Source organism: Mangifera indica, chromosome 8 (assembly GCF_011075055.1).
Source record: "Mangifera indica cultivar Alphonso chromosome 8, CATAS_Mindica_2.1, whole genome shotgun sequence".
Classification (NCBI taxonomy): Eukaryota; Viridiplantae; Streptophyta; class Magnoliopsida; order Sapindales; family Anacardiaceae; genus Mangifera; species Mangifera indica.
In genome coordinates, this window is record NC_058144.1 from 369,458 (window position 1) to 386,906 (window position 17,449).

Below are 17,449 nucleotides of genomic sequence, written 5' to 3' on the forward strand. Positions count from 1 at the left end.
GAGAAACATTTTTCTATGAGTAGTGATCATCTTTCCTTTCTAATTATTAAATATGGAGGTCCCCTCCCTTACCCCGATACGATATAGACTTAAACCTACTAGTCTGAACAATTCAGGATAAATAAAGACCAAGACAGAGATATATTTTGAATAGCTTTTGAGGGAGAAGGACTATATCCCACCCAACTTTTAATGCGTACTTAAAATGTTATCTACGGTAAATAAAAATTCACTTTTCTCACCCATGACCAAACTGCCGTCCAATTTTTCAGTTAAGGATAGGGGTAAAATTATTATTTTACTTTTAAAACCTTAAAACTTTAAAATTTTATCGTTTTCCTCCTCCAGGTTTTAAAAACTAATAACTAACTCATCCTCAAAGTTTAAAAAATTTAGATTTCACCCCTAAGGTTTGCTTCCTTCTACGGCCACCACCGATGGCTGACGCATTCGACCGATCTCCTATCTCCAACTACAAAGGAGGATGAATGACGACCTTTCGTCACCCAGATCTAGACGATGAAGCGTTGTCCAGATCTGGAAGAACAGATGAAGGACGACGAAGCGTCATCTGGGTGGAGCGACGAAGAGATCTCCGTCTCTTCATCACACCGTGCGACGAGGAGATGAAGATCTCTTCATCGCACCACCGCTGTCGCACCAGGAGAAGGAGGAGGCCGGTGACGACGTCGGAGATGACGTCGGGAGATGAAGTTGAAGAATGGGGGTAAAACTGCTAGTTTTGAAAGTTATGGGGGGCGACTGTATTTTGAGAAATATAGAAATCCTAGGTTTGAGAGTAAAAATGTTAGTTTTCAAAGTTTAAAAACTTTAGGTAAGATGAAATGTTAGTTTCTAAAATCTAAAGAGGGTGAATGGTAAAACCCTCATATCAATTTTTAGATAAATTTTATAGATTAAATTGAAGGATATTTTTATTATTTTATCTAATAAGGGTAAAATAGATATTTGACCCTTATGTAAATAAAGATCATCCATATTAATGATTTATTGGTGGAAAAAATAATTTTTTGTCTATCGTAGATGGTATTTTAAGAATGCATTAAGAGTTAGGGGGAAATAGTCCTTCTCCCTTTTGAATATGAATAAGGTGTGGCCATGCGGTAACAGGATCAGGAAGAAGAAGACCGCGCATTCAACTTTGGTCAGCTGGAATATCAGACGTCAGCGTCAATCGTCATGCATGATTCAGGTATACAGACAAATGAATAAAATATGAGCTCGTTTTACAAGGCAATAATAAATACAAGTCTTCCATTACTGGTTTGGGTGCACAGGATATAAAGTAAAGGCCAAAGAACTTTATCCCGCCCAAGTTTATGTGTGCAGTCAAAGTCACCTCAGTTAAGTCTAAAAAATTCCAATCTCGCCTGTACCCTAATTATTATTAAATTTTTTTAATAATAATAAGAATAAAATTATTATTTTATTAATAATATTAAAATAATAAACTTTATTTATTTATTTTATTAAGTTTTAAAAACTAATAACTTTATCTCTATATAAAGTTTTATAATTTAAAAAGTTATATTTTTTTCTTTTTAAAATTTTTTTTTGTCTTCCCTACTACTATCTTTAGTATTAATTAACTTTTTTTTCTATCTTAAACTGTTGCTTGACGTATAAAAAAATTTTAGAATAGATATTTTCATTGAAAATGAAAAAATCCGAGAAAAGAGATTCTAAATTTTTTCATCGATAAAGAGATTTTATCATCGTTCTTTTCAGATCGTCGGAGATAGTAGTATGAAAGAAAATTTTTTTTAAAGTTTTAAGAGAAAAATATAATTTTTTAAAATAAAAAAACTTTAAAAGAGATAAATATTAGTTTTTAAAATTTAGGAAGAAAAATGTAATAAAATTTATTTTTTTAATATTATTAATAAAATAATAATTTTATAAAACTGTAAATAGTGAATGGGTGGGATTTCAGATTTTTCAAACCCCATTGGGTGACACTGTGATGCAACTAAACTTGGGGTCGAAACACTCTTTTGGCCTCAAATTAGTGCTGTGCGGTACATCTGTAAAGGTTGTTGAAAAGAGACAGAAAAATTTAACTTATTGAAAATAATCAGTGTGTGAAAATTGGCCCATACTAGGCCAGTGGACTAGATGAGGACTCAGGAAGACCATTTCTTTATATGGGTGGAATCCATCTGAGAGAAACATAAACATGTGAAAGTTTCAGACGAAGAAGTTCTGTGAGTAATATTTGAAGCAAATTTCCAGGTTTTTCTTCTGATCTTGTTATATAATATTTTGAGCTTTTTAATTCTGTTTTTTTTTTCTCTGATAAAATCGTTGATAGAATTATCTGATTTAATACGTTTGAGGAACCTCTAATGCGTGATCTCAAATGTCCTTGCTTTCCTTCACGTTGTCTGTTTTTGTATAGAGCTATGATTCATTGCAGAGATGTCATTTTGAAACTCTTGTGAGAATACTTTGTAGGTTAGCCTGACTCCTGAATTTGGAAGATGTAATACTAAAAGTATCTTTATGTAATACAATGAACTATAAAAATTGTACTCGATTTTTAACTTAATATTTTCTATTTAGTGTGTCTGCTCTAGCTTAGTAATTTATGCTGAACATACTGTTGTCTCAGAAAATATTACAGGAATAAAATTAAGATACAGTATTAAGTATATCATAATCTATGAATACATTTGCATAGCATCGATCATTCATCGTTACAATCAGATCCGATTCCAAGATGGAAAACAATCACCTGATAAAAAAATTCAATTTGGTTTTGAAAGTTTTCTCGTGATCATTAGTAGTCTATTTACTTCCAGGAGCCTGAAGCAGTTGAAGGTGAGATTGAATCGCTGAGGAATATTTTCAGGTTAAGATGAATGGGTCAGGAAGTTCCTCTGAAGATAAGCATCAAAGAGAAGATGAGGTTATTGTTGATATCAAAGACAATCTGGAGCCCCTGCCTCCATGTTGTTGTATTTATAAAGTTCCTAAGAAACTTAGGAACATAAATAATGATGCTTACACTCCTCACGTAATTTCAATCGGTCCTTATCACCACGGCCAAGGAGAATGGGATGCCATGCTGAGCCAAAAAGAATGGAAATGGGATGACATGCAGAAGCAAAAGAAGAGATATAAAGGGAAGTTCGATGAGAAAAGATTAGAGAAAATCGAGAACTTTGTCAAAGAAGAAGAACAACGTATCCGCCATTGTTATGAAGCAAACTTGGAGCATTTCGAGTCAGATAAGTTTAGAGAAATGATTGTGGATGATGCTGTCTTCATCATTGAACTCTTGATGATGAATTACCATGATGATATTAGAGATTTTTTCCTCAGTAAACCATGGCTGACAAATGCTATAAAACTGGATTTGCAATTGCTTGAAAATCAGCTTCCATACTTTGTCTTAAACGAGTCTTACGAGTTAGCCTATAGAAGCTGCAATACTAGAAAAGGGTTACCTCCCTTCATTACTCTTTCTTGCAGGTTTTTCGGTTATAGGGAACCATATGGTGACTGGAATAACAAGGAAGTTAAACATTTTGTGGACTTGATAAGACATACCATGCTGGTCGAAGTCAAAATCGATCCAAAGTTGACCAAGTCTCCAGGCGGAAAAATTGAAGATTTACCAAGTGCAGTGAAGCTAAATGAGTCTGGGGTGAAGTTTATGTCAATTAATAAAAAAGATGCAGTGAAGCCAGAAGAGTCCGGTGACAAAGGAAAAGGAAAAAGCTTACTGAACATAGAATTCGGAACGAGGGAAGACTCATACATTCCATGGCTTAGAGGAGATGTGCTAAAGATTCCACGCCTTAAAATTGAAGATGGTACAGAATGTTCGTTTCGAAACCTGATGGCCTTGGAGCAGTGCCATTATCCATTTGAAACTTATATTTGCAACTATATTGATCTAATGGATGCTCTGATCAACACCAGAAAAGATGTGGATTTTCTTTTTGAAAAGGGCATCATCTCCAATTGTGTGGGCGACCATGATTCAATAAAAGAGATGATTAACAAGCTTTGCCTGGAGATTACTCCAAGTGCTTCCTGTTACCAAGACATGTGCCAGAGGCTGAAAGACCACCATGGAAAATGGTGGAATCGGACCAAGGCAACATTGATAAGTGTGTACTTTGAAAATCTCTGGAGAGGCACTGGAACTGTTGCTGCAACTATACTCTTATTGCTCACTCTGTTACAAACCATCCAAAGATTCTATCCGGCCTTGTTTGTGTCTAAAAAATAATTAAGTTTGTGTGTTTTTATTAGGGATAACTCCACGCAAAGGTACCCATTTATCTTCTGCTTCTTCTACTTCTTTTTTTTTTTCCTTCTTCTTCTTCTAATAAAGGCACTAAATTTTCAATATGTCTTTTGAAGGTACTAAACAAAGGGCGAGATATCACATTGTTCGAGGAACTCTAGATGCAGTTGGAGTAACGGATCGTCAATAAGGGCATTCTAATGCGTTGTAGATTCTTATCCCAAACTTGTATCATTTGATGATGTAATGTGAAATGCTAGAAATATTTGGAATTGTCGTTTTATTTTGTTTTCTAGAATAATGTGATTAGATAGATACTTTATTATAAAAAAAATAAAAGTTTAGTATTTTTAATGAAAAAAGTTGAAAATTTGATCGTTTTAATAAAAAAAATTTTAATCAGACGGCAATCTGACCCAATCCAATTCGGATAGCATCCACCATTGACAAGTGACATAAACATATGTAAGCTTCAGTTGACTTAGACTTGACAAAGCTTTGGGCGGGCTATCAACAAAATATGAAAGCCCAAGGTGATTTCAGAACAAATATGAAAGCCCAAAATCAAGAGACGGACATATACTTTACAAAGTGAAACTGGAAGCGAAACAAAAGGGGGCAGTCACACTCACGCAAGAAGGAGAGGAGAGGAGAGGAGAGGAGGCGATGGAAACGGAGGAGAGTGGTGATCGGAGTGGAGTTAAGGAGATCCAGACCCACTGGTGGTGGGTCTTGGCAAGCACGGTACAATTAGGATGGGGCATATCATCTTACAGAAAAGGCTACAGCGGCGACTCTCGCCTCATGCCCGTTAAGGCGTTCGGTATTGCCGCCTTGTTTGTCGGTTCTGCTGCCTCCGCCTCCGTCGCTTCTCTTCAAGCTTCTGGAATTCACAAGGTAGTCAGATAATTTCTGTTCGTGACTTGTTGGTGTTACATTTTACTGAGTTTTAATTATTTTGGAACAAAATAATTACAGGTAGAAGACCTAATGGAGGTGGGTTCCAATATAAGAAAAAAACTTGGCATCGCATCTCGAACAAGTGCCAAGTAAGTTGAATAATTTATATTTCAGTTGAAATTATAATACATTTTTCGTGTCAGACTCTTGATGAGGAAGAAGACAGATGACCTGTTAGAAGCAAGAGAATATAGTTTGTGGCTATGGGATAATTGGTTGTTCAGTGAAATTTGAATTACTACTTATCTTTGAGCAGTAATGTTGATTACCATGGTATCGAATGAATATGAATAACTATGTTGATAACTAATTTATTACATTTTCTAGTAGAACTTAGTCTGTTGTACAAGAAAATTATTGACACAACCTACAAATACGGATACAAGCATTGATGGGTCATTCAAAATCAGAATGACATGTCAACGTTATATTTGTATATTTATACTCTCTGTCTGTATTATTAAAAATGTAATAGAGAAAGAACAAAGTCTTGAGCATTTCTAATTGCCCAAGCATTCCATTTAAGCATTAAGATCAAACGAGGCAACTTGTTTGTGCTTTTATTTCCATTAAGGTGACATAAATCGAAACATAAGCAACTACTTGTTTGTTCTTTTCTTTCCATTAAGGTGACATAAATCGAAACATAACCAACTACTTGTTTTATATGCAATATGCTTCATTGAAAACAAAGAATTACAAACAATTTTCTAGCAATATCATATGGAAAATAAAAAGAAGGCAACTTTTCCAGCATCCCTACTCACACATCGGTGACATGCGACCATTCTGGGTTGCACGCTATAATCATGTACAATAATTTCCTTTCTCGCACAGCTCCTGCACTATCTCTCCTACAATACAGCCAATCAATCCAGACACACACTGCAGAATTCTCACAATTTTGTAACAGACACAAGAGATGTGATTAATACTCCTGTAAACACTCTTTGTTAAGAAATTATTCCATAAAACACGAATTGTTCCGGTAGTCAACAATTATTCTAAACACTCAATTTAACAAGAAACAGAGAAACAGTTCTGGCAATCCTCCTCCCAAGCAGGAGCCCCCAAATCCCAGAATTAACCTTTAAGCCCTACTCCTTTTCTCTTCCATTTGCCTTTCAAATAACTGATTTGCTTCTTATCCTGTCTAGCTGCCAAGTGAGCCAATATTCTCCTTTATCAACTGATTCTAATCCAATTCTCAGAGTTTTTCCCCTGCCTTCCTTCCCTTTTCCCTTTGGTATACCTGTGTAATATGTGGCCTAACATATACATCTTTTAGGTCGGTGCTGATGCTGCTGCCGGCATGTAAGACTCCAGCATCAATTGTGCTTTCAAAGGCGAATTAATCTCAACAATTAAGTATGTAAATTTCCACTGCTTGTCCTCTTGATCTTTGAACATCTCAGCTAAAACCTTGCTGGCTCCATGAGGTCCACGGATGTAGAAATTAACCTACACCCAATCAATACAGAAAACAGAACTAAGCAACTTTAGATTGAAGTCAGAATTCCTAGTAATTTGTTGTGCAGAGTTAATGAACAAAATATGTTTTGGTTTTGACCTCACTAGAGGGTTGGGAAACATATTAAGCACAAAATCAGTTCACTAACATCCAACATTATTCACTTGAGTGGCTGGTTCACCTCAGTCAGCATAGCACATCATAACATGGTAATGACATCTGAAAAAGGGAAATGGGTGGCCCCAAGTGGCAGCTTGAGTGGCTAAGGTGGGGGTACTCAAACAAGATGACATGGGTTTGAAGCTTGCTAGAGTCGTATAAAATCAAATTCTAAACTTACTTGATGTAATTGTTGTAGGACCAGTCACTAGATCGAGGGTTTCAGTTTGGTGTGATCGGTTCAAACCAAACTAGGTTGGTTCATCTCACGTAATGGTTCCTCATTCCCCAAAAAAGCTAAAATTATTTGGTAATTTACCTCAAAATGCTCTATGCCAAATTCATCAGTATACACCCTATTGGGAATACGTTGACGGGCTGCACAATTTCTACTTTCCTGACCATAGCCATTTATAGGGGATCCAAGCCTCACTCTAACCTGATACAAAGCAAATTCAATCCAGGTGAAACCAAAGAACAATCACAGAATGCAAAATGCAACAGAGTTTGTATAATGCTTAAACAGTACAACATCATATGAACCATGAGCAACCTTTTGCAAGAAGTAAAGAGCATTTGATTTTTAATGTTACTGGTAAATAAACTAGAAAGTGAGCATACAAGTGTATTCATCATCATTTATATGCATCTACTATAATTTATAATAGAATAGAGGTTCTGGTTCTCTGTCTAGTCTCATTTTTATACCTGCAAATTCTGCCATCCCAACACTGGATTCTCCTACTTAAAAATGTCTAGCAACTAAATTATCTCTCCTCAGACCAGCGCAACATTACAATTAGAATTGACTATTTCTACAAATTCAAGTTACAAGATGAAAACATGGCGAATTCGGCAAACCTGACCATCATCTTGAACTCTTTATGAATTTTACAACATTATAAATTTTTAGGAGCAATAAAGCATAGGACAGCTCAAATATAACTTGTTAATAATGTAGGTAATGACTGCAACTCCAGTCAGCTTAGGTGACTAAGCGTCTCAACCTGACTTACATCCACGGGTGGATTTGAGCCAAATCCAAAAGATGGATAGCTCCTCTGGTGCTTATCCTCCAAATATAACACAATCTCACCCCTCGGATTGATAGAGTATGTACATGTAATCAAGCTGCACATTAAAGAGAAACCTTTTTCTATGAGGAGTAGTTATCATTGTTTTCTAATTATTAAATTTGGAGGTCCCCTCCCTCACCTGATACGATATAGACTTACACCTACTGGTTTGAACAATTAAAGGATAAATTAAGAACAAGAAAGCCAAATCTGCATGATATTTTGAACAGGGTGGGGCCATGCAGTAACAGGATCAGGAAGACGAAGATCACACTTTCAACTGTGGTAAGCTGGAATGTGCGACGTCAGCGTCAATCGTCATGCATGATTCAGTTATAGACAAATGAATAAAAATTACGTGGACAATGTTAGTGGAGTGATCAACGTGCCAACTACCGGATATTAAATATGAGCTCGTTTTACAAGGCAATAATAAATACAAGCCTTCCATTATTGGATTGGGTGGACTGGATATAAAGTAAATTAGTGCTGTGGGATACATCTAAAGGATTGTTGAAAGAGAAAACAAAAAACTTTAATTTATTGAAAATAACCTGAGGTAGACCATTTATTTATATGGGCGGAATCCATCAGAGAGAAACATTTACATGTGAAAGTTTCAGACGAAGAAGTTCTGTGAGTAATATTTGAAGAAAATTTCCAGGTTTTTCTCCTGATCTTGTTATATAATATTTTGAGCTTTTAAATTCTGTTTTTCTTTTCTCTGAGAAAATCGTTGATAGAATTATCTGATTTAATACGTTTGAGGAACCTCTAATGCATGATCTCAAATGTCCTTGTTTTCCTTCACGCTGTCTGTTTTTGTATTCATTGCAGAGATGTCATTTTGAAACTCTTGTGAGAATACTTTGTAGTTTGGCCTGACTCCTGAATTTGGAAGATGTAAAAAAGTATATTTATATAATACAATGAACTATATAAATTGTACTCGATTTTGAACTTAATATTTTCTATTCAGTGTGTCTGCTCTAGCTTAGTGATTCATGCTGAACATACTGTTGTCTCAGAAAATATTGCAGGAATAAAATTAAGATACAGTATTAAGTATATCATAATCTATGAATACATTTGCATAGCATCGATCATTCATCGTTACAATCAGATCCGATTCCAAGATGGAAAACAATCACCTGATAAAAAAGATTTAATTTGGTTTTGAAAGTTTTTTCGTGATCATTAGTAGTCTATTTACTTCCAGGAGCATGAAGCAGTTGAAGGTGAGATTGAATCACTGAGGAATATTTTCAGGGTAAGATGAATGGGTCAGGAAGTTCCTCTGAAAAAAAGCACCAAAGAGAAGACGAGGTGATTGTTAATATCAAAGACAATCTGGAGCCCCAGCGTCCATGTTGTTGTATTTATAAGGTTCCTAAGAAACTTAGGAACATAAATAATGATGCTTACACTCCTCACGTAGTTTCAATCGGTCCTTATCACCACGGCCAAGAGGAATGGGATGCCATGCTGAGCCAAAAAGAATGGAAATGGGATGACATGCAGAAGCAAAAGAAGAGATATAAAGGGGAGTTCGATGAGAAAAGATTAGAGAAAATCGAGAACTTTGTCAAAGAAGAAGAACAACGTATCCGCCATTGTTATGAAGCAAACTTGGAGCATTTCGAGTCAGATAAGTTTATAGAAATGATTGTGGATGATGCTGTCTTCATCATTGAACTCTTGATGAATTACCATGATCGTATTAGAGATTTTTTCCTCAGTAAACCATGGCTGACAAATGCTATAAAACTGGATTTGCAATTGCTTGAAAATCAGCTTCCATACTTTGTCTTAAACGAGTCTTACGAGTTAGCCTATAGAAGCTGCAATACTAGAAAAGTGTTACCTGCCTTCATTACTCTTTCTTGCAGGTTTTTCGGTTATAGGGAACCATATGGTGACTGGAGTAACAAGGAAGTTAAACATTTTGTGGACTTGATAAGACATACCATGCTGGTCGATGTCAAAATCGATCGAAAGTTGACCGAGTCTCCAGGCGGAAAAATTGAAGATTTACCAAGTGCAGTGAAGCTAAATGGGTCTGGGGTGAAGTTTATGCCAGTTAATAAAAAAGATGCAGTGAAGCCAGAAGAGTCCGGTGACAAAGGAAAAGAAAAAAGCTTACTGAACATAGAATTCGGAAAGAGAGAAGACTCATACATTCCATGGCTTAGAGGAGATGTGCTAAAGATTCCACGCCTTAAAATTGAAGATGGTACAGAATGTTCGTTTCGAAACCTGATGGCCTTGGAGCAGTGCCATTATCCATTTGAAACTTATATTTGCAACTATATTGATCTAATGGATGCTCTGATCAACACCAGAAAAGATGTGGATTTTCTTTTTGAAAAGGGTATCATCTGCAATTGTGTGGGCGACCATGATTCAATAAAAGAGATGATTAACAAGCTTTGCCTGGAGATTACTCCAAGTGCTTCCTGTTACCAAGACATGTGCCAGAGGCTGAAAAACCACCATGGAAAATGGTGGAATCGGACCAAGGCAACATTGATAAGTGTGTACTTTGAAAATCTCTGGAGAGGCACTGGAACTGTTGCTGCAACTATACTCTTATTGCTCACTCTGTTACAAACCATCCAAAGATTCTGTCCGGCCTTGTTTGTGTCTAAAAAATAATTAAGTTTGTGTGTTTTTATTAGGGATAACTCCACGCAAAGGTACCCATTTCTCTTCTGCTTCTTCTACTTTTTTTTTTTCCCTTCTTCTTCTTCTAGGAAATGGTATTCTTACTCTGTTGAACAGATTGAAGTTTCAAAATTTTCCATATGTCTTTTGAAGGTACTGAACAAAGGGCGAGATATTACATTGTTCGAGGAACTCTAGATGCAGTTGGAGTACCAGATCGTCAATAAGGGCATTCTAATGCGTTGTAGATTCTTATCCCAAACTTGTATTATTTGATGATGTCATGTGAAATGCTAGAAATATTTGGAATTGTCGTTTTATTTTGTTTTCTAGAATAATGTGATTAGATAGATACTTTATTATAAAAAAATAAATGTTTAGTATTTTTAATGAAAAAAGTTGAAAATTTTATCGTTTTAATAAAAAAATTTCAATCAAACGGCAATCTGACCCAATCCAATTCGGATAGCATCTACCATTGACAAGTGACATAAACATATGTAAGCTTCGGTTGACTTAGACTTGAGAAAGCTTTGGGCGGGCTATCAACAAAATATGAAAGCCCAAGGTGATTTCAGAACAAATATGAAAGCCCAAAATCAAGAGACGGACATATACTTTACACTGCTTGTCCTCTTGATCTTTGAACATCTCAGCTAAAACCTTGCTGGCTCCATGAGTGGTGATCGGAGTGATCACCACTTACTTGATGTAGTTGTTGTGGGACCAATCACTGGATCAAAAGTTTCAGCTTGGTGTGATCGGTTCAAACCAAACTAGGTTGGTTCACCTCACGTAACGGTTCCTCGCTCCCCTCCCCCTTCCGTTTCCGCCCCCACCCCCCCACAAAAAAAAAAAGGTGCATAAATAACTAAAATTATTTGGTAATTTACCTTAAAATGCTCTATGCCAAATTCATCAGTATATACCCTATTAGGTATATGTTGACGGGCTGCACAATTTCTACTTTCCTGATCATAGCCAGTTATAGGGGATCCAAGCCTCACTCTAACCTGATACAAAGCAAATTCAATCCAGGTGAATCAAAGAACAATCACAGAATGCAAAATGCAAAACAGTTTGTATAATGCTTAAACAGTACAACATCATATGAACCATGAGCAACCATTTGCAAGAAGTACAGAGCATTTGATTTTTCATGTTACTGGTAAATAAACTAGAAAGTGGGCATATAAGTGTATTCATCATCATTTATATGTATCTACTATAATTTATAATAGAGTAGAGGTTCTAGTTCTCTGTCTAGTCTCATTTTTATACCTGCAAATTCTGCCAACCCAACACTGGATTCTCCTACTTAAAAATGTCTAGCAACTAAACTATCTCTCCTCAGACCAGCGCAATATTACAATTAGAATTTACCATTTCTACAAATTCAAGTTACAAGACAAAAACATGTCGAATTCAGCAAAACTGACCATCAACTTGAACTCATTTCAGAGCCTTGTTAAAAATTTTATACCTAAAACAGGCAATGGTGCCAAATCAGAATGGAGGTGAAAAGGAGACACAATTCTTTACCCAAAAACACAGTTCAACAAGAGATGTCTTATTCTTTTGGTACAAATATGAGTTCTTTGAACACAGCATAAGCAGCAGCAAGCAGCAACCCCAAGCCCTGCAAGAATTATAACACTGTAGGAGGCCCCCTCAGTAAATGTTACTGGCTTCTCTGGGATATTTTAAGTAGGAGCATCAAAAAGATCCTTAACAGTAGAGATGTCTTTTTTGGGCTGTAAGGGTGTTAGAGGATATGTCAAGAGAATTAGAGAAACCTGATGTCAACATATAATCAAAAGGAAAAAAATATGGATGAAACACTTCCTCTCCAAGGTTTGAATGTTGATTTTTCATAGAAAAGAGAAATGCAGGACTCCTGTCAACAAAAGTTCTGTTCAATAACAAATCTACAGAAAAGACTTAAGTAAAACTATTTCAATTCAAAGCCATACTGCAGATGATGTTTCTGACAATTTCTTTGAAGCTTCTGATGCAAAGGACCTACCACAACAATGAGTTCTGGCATTTGCTACGTGGTTCTCAATTAGTTTATATCGAGAACGAAAATTAACCATGCATCCTCCAGTACAAGGCCCTCTTACCAGAAGAGAGATTCCTGCCAAAAAAAGGTCATCAATTATAGTCCACAAAAGGGAACCTAGGGCTCCCAATAGAATCATACACCCACTAAAATGGAGACCAGAATGCAGCTCATATATTTTAGAGCGATCATACACCAAAGGAAACACAACAATGCCAGCACCACGGTGAAGGGGCTCTGATACAAAACTAAGCACACCCTCAAATCCATTGCAACATTTTTCTCGTAAAAAACATACATAATCCTCACAATAATCTAAACCAACATAAAAAATGAATATCAGAATAGTCATCACTTACCATTAGCTCCAAATACATCCTGTAGAACAAAACAAAGGAATCATTCAGCAGCTATATACTAAAGAAAAACAAAGGTAATCGAAAGCAAAATACACATTGATGAAACTAATCAGAATACGCCAACACAAAAAACTGCACGACCATCAAGAAAGCAACTTAAAATTGATACACTAAATCCCAAAAGGCTAAAACAAATAATAGTTCTCATCTTCTGTGAAACGAAAAATCATTATACCCTTTTTGCTATATTCCACTGTGGATTTCTCATTAGACGATGATGAAAAACGAGCCAAAGACCATGTTTTCCGAACCGATGTTGTTGCTGATCTTCTAAAATTGTACGTCTTTACTGAACTCAAATGGCTTCTTCGATGACACAAACACAATAATCAAAATTTTCCCCAGGTGTTCATCATATATACAACTATCAAGTCAAAAGGAACACAATAATAAGACCTGCCCTGGTGATTAAATATGAAAATTTTCAAAACCCACGAATTATAGGTGTTTGGGGTCTATCAGACACGTGCCAGCGGGAACACATGTGTGACAGATTATCTGGATACGCCCAATCGAGAAATCCAATCGTACTGGGCCATTTAGATTGGGTTTTGATGTTGTAACACTCACTTTATCCAGGAGCGGCCCAAAAGTAAAAGGGACTTATTGTAATTGACCGGCCAAGCCAACCCATGATTGGACCAGTTCACAGCAATGGATTGATATATTGTTTAAATAAATATTTAAAATGATTTTATTTATTTAATTATTAAATATTTCATCCAAATTACAATTAATTAGAATAAGATGAATTGTAGATTAAACAGTGAATTAATGGTTTTGGGTTGATTCGATTGCACTTCCCCTTGTTTCAAAATCCAATCAACGAAAACAATGAGGGGCATATGTGCAATTTGAGTAGCTCTTTTGAATGTCAGAAAAATTAGGGGATGTGGGTTGTGATATGGGGGGTTGTGACAGTAACCGCCTTTTAACCGTCGTCACTGGGAAAACAATGTTGAAAAATATAACACAAGTTGAATGTACTGAAGAAGAATTTTGGTTTTTCAATCAACAATGGAAGGAAAAAGAGATGAAATAAGGAAAGGGCCATGGAAAGCAGAGGAAGATGAAGTGTTAATAAACCATGTGGAAAAATATGGACCAAGAGACTGGAGCTCCATTCGATCCAAAGGCCTTTTACAGAGAACTGGCAAGTCTTGTCGTCTTCGTTGGGTCAACAAACTTAGACCCAATTTGAAGAAGTAAGTTATGATGTTATTGTTATTATTATTATTGTTATTTTTGAAGTTTCATTTCTCGCCATGCATTATGTTACATGAGAAAGTGATCTGGTTCTGTGTTAGTGGGTGTAAATTTTCACTAGAGGAGGAGAGAGTGGTGATAGAATTGCAGGCACAGTTTGGGAACAAATGGGCAAGAATAGCCACGTACCTGCCTGGGAGAACTGACAACGATGTTAAGAATGTTTGGAGCAGCAGGCAAAAGAGGCTGGCCAGAATTTTGCAGAATTCAGCAACACCCTCTTCCTCTTCCAACTCCGAATCCCACAAAACTGCTAAAGAAGTTTCTGCTTTTCATGATCTTCCAATTGTAGAGGTAAATAGGCTTAATGGCTAGATGAGATGTTGATTTTATCTGCATTTTGTAATGTGTTTATGATACAAGCATTTTTCTTTTCACTCTTAGGCTTCAAGATTCAGTTCTTCAATGGAGGAAGAGTCATCCTCAAAGACTCAGTCTTGTTCGTCATCCAACATGGAGAAAGCTCGAAGTATTATTAAGATGGTTCCGCTGCCAGATTTGGTAAATCCTAAGTTACTTCATTTCGACTCCCAATTTGAGCTTATCCCATATGAGAATAATGATCCTTGCTCTGATTCTCAATTACAAAATCCGTTTCCTGAAATTACACAACCTCAACAAGACCTTACATTTTCACCGGAAAGCCAAGAGCTCTTGGCTGGGCTTGACGACCCTCACTTTATCGATTTGTTTGGACCAGTAAATGCTCCTCAACTTGATCCGAAGAATGAAAATGACAACCAAGTGAACCCAGATGCCTTCTTTGATGACTTCCCAAACGACATGTTTGATCATACTGAGCCACTTCCCACCCCATCGGACTGGTGATTCATAGACTACAAGGCTGGTGTCATGTCCCGGCAGACGATAAATGTATGATTAGTTTCTTGAGCTGGAAAATTTGATGTAATCCTTGTGAGCTGGTAATTCTGGTAACCTTTATTCTTTGTACTAAGGCTCTGTGAACTACATTGAAAGCAAGTTTCTAATCATTTACTCTATTGTTTGTCGATTGGCATCTATTCTCAGGACAATTTAATTATTTTCACATTCATTCAAGTTTTTTCAATCAAGTAAAGCCAGTAGTCTAACCAACTTGTGATGTCAATCAAGCTATAAATGATCATGCAAGTACAAGGACAATAGTCCACATATGCACAATAGTCCTGCAAGTACAAGGACATTGTTCAAATTTTAAGTATGAGGTTGATATCTTCAATGTACACTTTGTGACCTTGAGTTTGGAAGGATCGATGGAGGACACGTCTTTGGAGGACAAGTTGTTGGGATCATCTTCATCGGCACAGAGAGCACATACAATCCGTCTGGATGCAACGGAGAAAAGGTGAAACGAAGAGACATGGTGGATCGGGAACCCAAGAGCGTTTCGGATCTTCCAACCAGTACAGAATACCCTAACCCGACCCTCCTTTGCCAGGTGCAGGTCCCAAGGTCTAGCGGCGGACACTGTCCACATCGGTTCGAAGTTGTCGGTGCGGTCTCTCTGTCGTATTATGACGACTTTTTGATGAAAATTGAAGGGATTCTATCGTCTAATTGTTCTGCGCGATTTGTTGGTTTGCAATGAATCCATTTGCTTTCGAAAACTAAAATTTACGACTTAGATTCCAATCTTGTTGCGACTTTAAGTTTACAAGGCCAAACAACTGAGTCCCGCCTAAACTTTGATGAAATATTTTCCAACCCCTTTTTTTTGTCAAAGTCAATTTCGTATCCTAAAGAAATAAACAAATTATATTTTTATTTTAAACGCTTTATAATTTTTTCATCTATTTTCCCTTTTTTTCTCTTCTATCTCATTTCTTGCTAGAGAACATGGATGAAAAATTTTGTCTTATCAAAATTCATGTGAGAAATAGTCATTCAGCCTATAGTTTACTTAAATTACCTTGTTGTTAGTATATTTTCTCTTAAAACGAGGGTAGGTCCACTGAAATGGGATTGGATTAGGGTGTGCGAGTCACTGGTTCAACTGCTATTCGAAGTGATCCAATTCTCAATCCTAAAATAAAATGTGATTTGATTGGGGCTAGACACATCTGAGATTTAAAACCATGCAAAATGCATTTATGTGCTCTAAAACTGTAAAACAAGTGTAAACCCAGGCCATGTTTTTGAGCTTATCTCGGCCTCCGTTTTATCAGATTGGTCAGGCTTGACAAGTTGAGCCTTCTGGGCTAATGGAACCTTATTACTGTGTATCCATTTAGTATTACTCAAATAATTGATCCGTACAATCATATAAAACAAAATACAATGAAACTGAAGTTTACGAATACATTACTGTGTCCTACTTAGGGATCAAATTCCAGGCAAACAAATAAAGTTAGTTGTTAGAGCCATCGGGAACGACTTCCTTATGCTTGGCTTCAAACTTCTTGCACCAAAGAGGCTTGCCATCGACCTTGAACTTGGTCTGCTCATGTCCATTCAAAATCCAGATGGGTATAGAAGACATTTTGAATACCACCTTCCCAAACAACGGCGGCGGGGCGTTCACAGTTCTCGGAACTGGCCAGTGAACGTACACCCTCTCCACGCATGGCCCATACTTGCTGATCACCAGGAACACACATATAATATCAGAAAAACATATACAGCAAATGCAAAACTACTGAACAAATAACAATAATATTTGGACACATGACAAAAGCATGGCAAACCAAAACGTTGATCATGCATGGTATAAAAGTAAGACATATACTCGTTGAAAAATCTGATGATTTGGTCCTCGGAAAGGGGATATCCCTTGGAGAATGTCAGGAACAAAGTTCTATCTTCCTCGGGTGTCCTTTCAATCAAAGGATTCCACTCTTTAGCATCAGGGTTTAGTTTGGAAGATTTAGCCTTTGGGCTGCTTCCACCTGCGGAGGGTGTGGGAGCAGGAACATCCTTACTTGATGGGTCCATAATGACAGATGATCAAAGAGCCAATGAAGGACTGTGTTCTTTGTGCTGCTGTGTACGATGAATCTGTGGGTGGATTGGGATATTTCATGAAGTTTAGGCATATATATACTGAGGAGATTTGAATCATTATGTCGTTTCACAGAAGTCTTAACAAGAAAAAGT

General features: G+C 36.6%; 6 protein-coding genes across 18 annotated transcripts; 4 read left to right on the forward strand and 2 right to left on the reverse strand.

Moving 5' to 3' along the window:
• The first annotated feature begins 2,095 nt into the window (after positions 1 to 2,095).
• On the forward strand, positions 2,096 to 4,562 carry LOC123222638 (UPF0481 protein At3g47200-like). Of its 2 annotated transcripts, none has more exons than XM_044645505.1 (3): positions 2,096 to 2,253; positions 2,823 to 4,302; positions 4,396 to 4,562. In XM_044645505.1, exon 2 carries the CDS (start codon positions 2,879 to 2,881, stop codon positions 4,259 to 4,261), a length of 1,383 nt encoding a protein of 460 aa, XP_044501440.1. In that variant the 5' UTR covers positions 2,096 to 2,253; positions 2,823 to 2,878; the 3' UTR covers positions 4,262 to 4,302; positions 4,396 to 4,562. The 2 variants fall into 2 exon arrangements, with proteins under 2 accessions (XP_044501440.1, XP_044501442.1); XM_044645507.1 differs by having other exon boundaries at positions 2,108 to 2,253; positions 2,873 to 4,302.
• On the reverse strand, positions 4,223 to 13,723 carry LOC123222640 (probable mitochondrial import inner membrane translocase subunit TIM21). 11 transcript variants are annotated; one of them, XR_006503682.1, is made up of 7 exons: positions 13,266 to 13,519; positions 13,031 to 13,049; positions 12,583 to 12,746; positions 12,152 to 12,506; positions 11,539 to 11,622; positions 10,670 to 11,429; positions 4,223 to 4,332 (listed from the first exon to the last, which is right to left on the reverse strand). XR_006503682.1 is itself a non-coding variant. In XM_044645511.1 (7 exons), exons 4-7 carry the CDS (start codon positions 12,218 to 12,220, stop codon positions 6,524 to 6,526), a joined length of 486 nt encoding a protein of 161 aa, XP_044501446.1. In that variant the 5' UTR covers positions 12,221 to 12,248; positions 12,636 to 12,746; positions 13,031 to 13,049; positions 13,266 to 13,687; the 3' UTR covers positions 6,163 to 6,523. The 11 variants fall into 11 exon arrangements, 7 of the variants coding, with proteins under 7 accessions (XP_044501446.1, XP_044501445.1, XP_044501444.1 ...); XM_044645511.1 differs by lacking the exons at positions 4,223 to 4,332; positions 10,670 to 11,429 and adding exons at positions 6,163 to 6,700; positions 7,189 to 7,308 and having other exon boundaries at positions 11,503 to 11,622; positions 12,152 to 12,248; positions 12,636 to 12,746; positions 13,266 to 13,687; XM_044645510.1 differs by lacking the exons at positions 4,223 to 4,332; positions 10,670 to 11,429 and adding exons at positions 6,163 to 6,700; positions 7,189 to 7,308 and having other exon boundaries at positions 11,503 to 11,622; positions 12,636 to 12,746.
• LOC123222642 lies at positions 4,865 to 5,764 on the forward strand. Of its 2 annotated transcripts, XM_044645517.1 has the most exons (3): positions 4,866 to 5,176; positions 5,258 to 5,275; positions 5,383 to 5,764. In XM_044645517.1, exons 1-3 carry the CDS (start codon positions 4,946 to 4,948, stop codon positions 5,407 to 5,409), a joined length of 276 nt encoding a protein of 91 aa, XP_044501452.1. In that variant the 5' UTR covers positions 4,866 to 4,945; the 3' UTR covers positions 5,410 to 5,764. The 2 variants fall into 2 exon arrangements, with proteins under 2 accessions (XP_044501451.1, XP_044501452.1); XM_044645516.1 differs by having other exon boundaries at positions 4,865 to 5,176; positions 5,258 to 5,764.
• On the forward strand, positions 8,436 to 10,929 carry LOC123222639 (UPF0481 protein At3g47200-like). Its single transcript, XM_044645508.1, has 3 exons — positions 8,436 to 8,609; positions 9,165 to 10,641; positions 10,763 to 10,929. Exon 2 carries the CDS (start codon positions 9,221 to 9,223, stop codon positions 10,598 to 10,600), a length of 1,380 nt encoding a protein of 459 aa, XP_044501443.1. The 5' UTR covers positions 8,436 to 8,609; positions 9,165 to 9,220; the 3' UTR covers positions 10,601 to 10,641; positions 10,763 to 10,929.
• A 288-nt stretch (positions 13,724 to 14,011) lies between the features above and the next one.
• On the forward strand, positions 14,012 to 15,366 carry LOC123224328 (transcription factor DUO1-like). The gene is made up of 2 exons (XM_044647962.1): positions 14,012 to 14,650; positions 14,741 to 15,366. The coding sequence occupies exons 1-2, from the start codon at positions 14,303 to 14,305 to the stop codon at positions 15,182 to 15,184; spliced, it is 792 nt and encodes a 263-aa protein (XP_044503897.1). The 5' UTR covers positions 14,012 to 14,302; the 3' UTR covers positions 15,185 to 15,366.
• A 1,217-nt stretch (positions 15,367 to 16,583) lies between these two features.
• On the reverse strand, positions 16,584 to 17,337 carry LOC123223303. Its single transcript, XM_044646443.1, has 2 exons — positions 17,082 to 17,337; positions 16,584 to 16,932 (listed from the first exon to the last, which is right to left on the reverse strand). Exons 1-2 carry the CDS (start codon positions 17,285 to 17,287, stop codon positions 16,704 to 16,706), a joined length of 435 nt encoding a protein of 144 aa, XP_044502378.1. The 5' UTR covers positions 17,288 to 17,337; the 3' UTR covers positions 16,584 to 16,703.
• Positions 17,338 to 17,449: the final 112 nt, after the last annotated feature.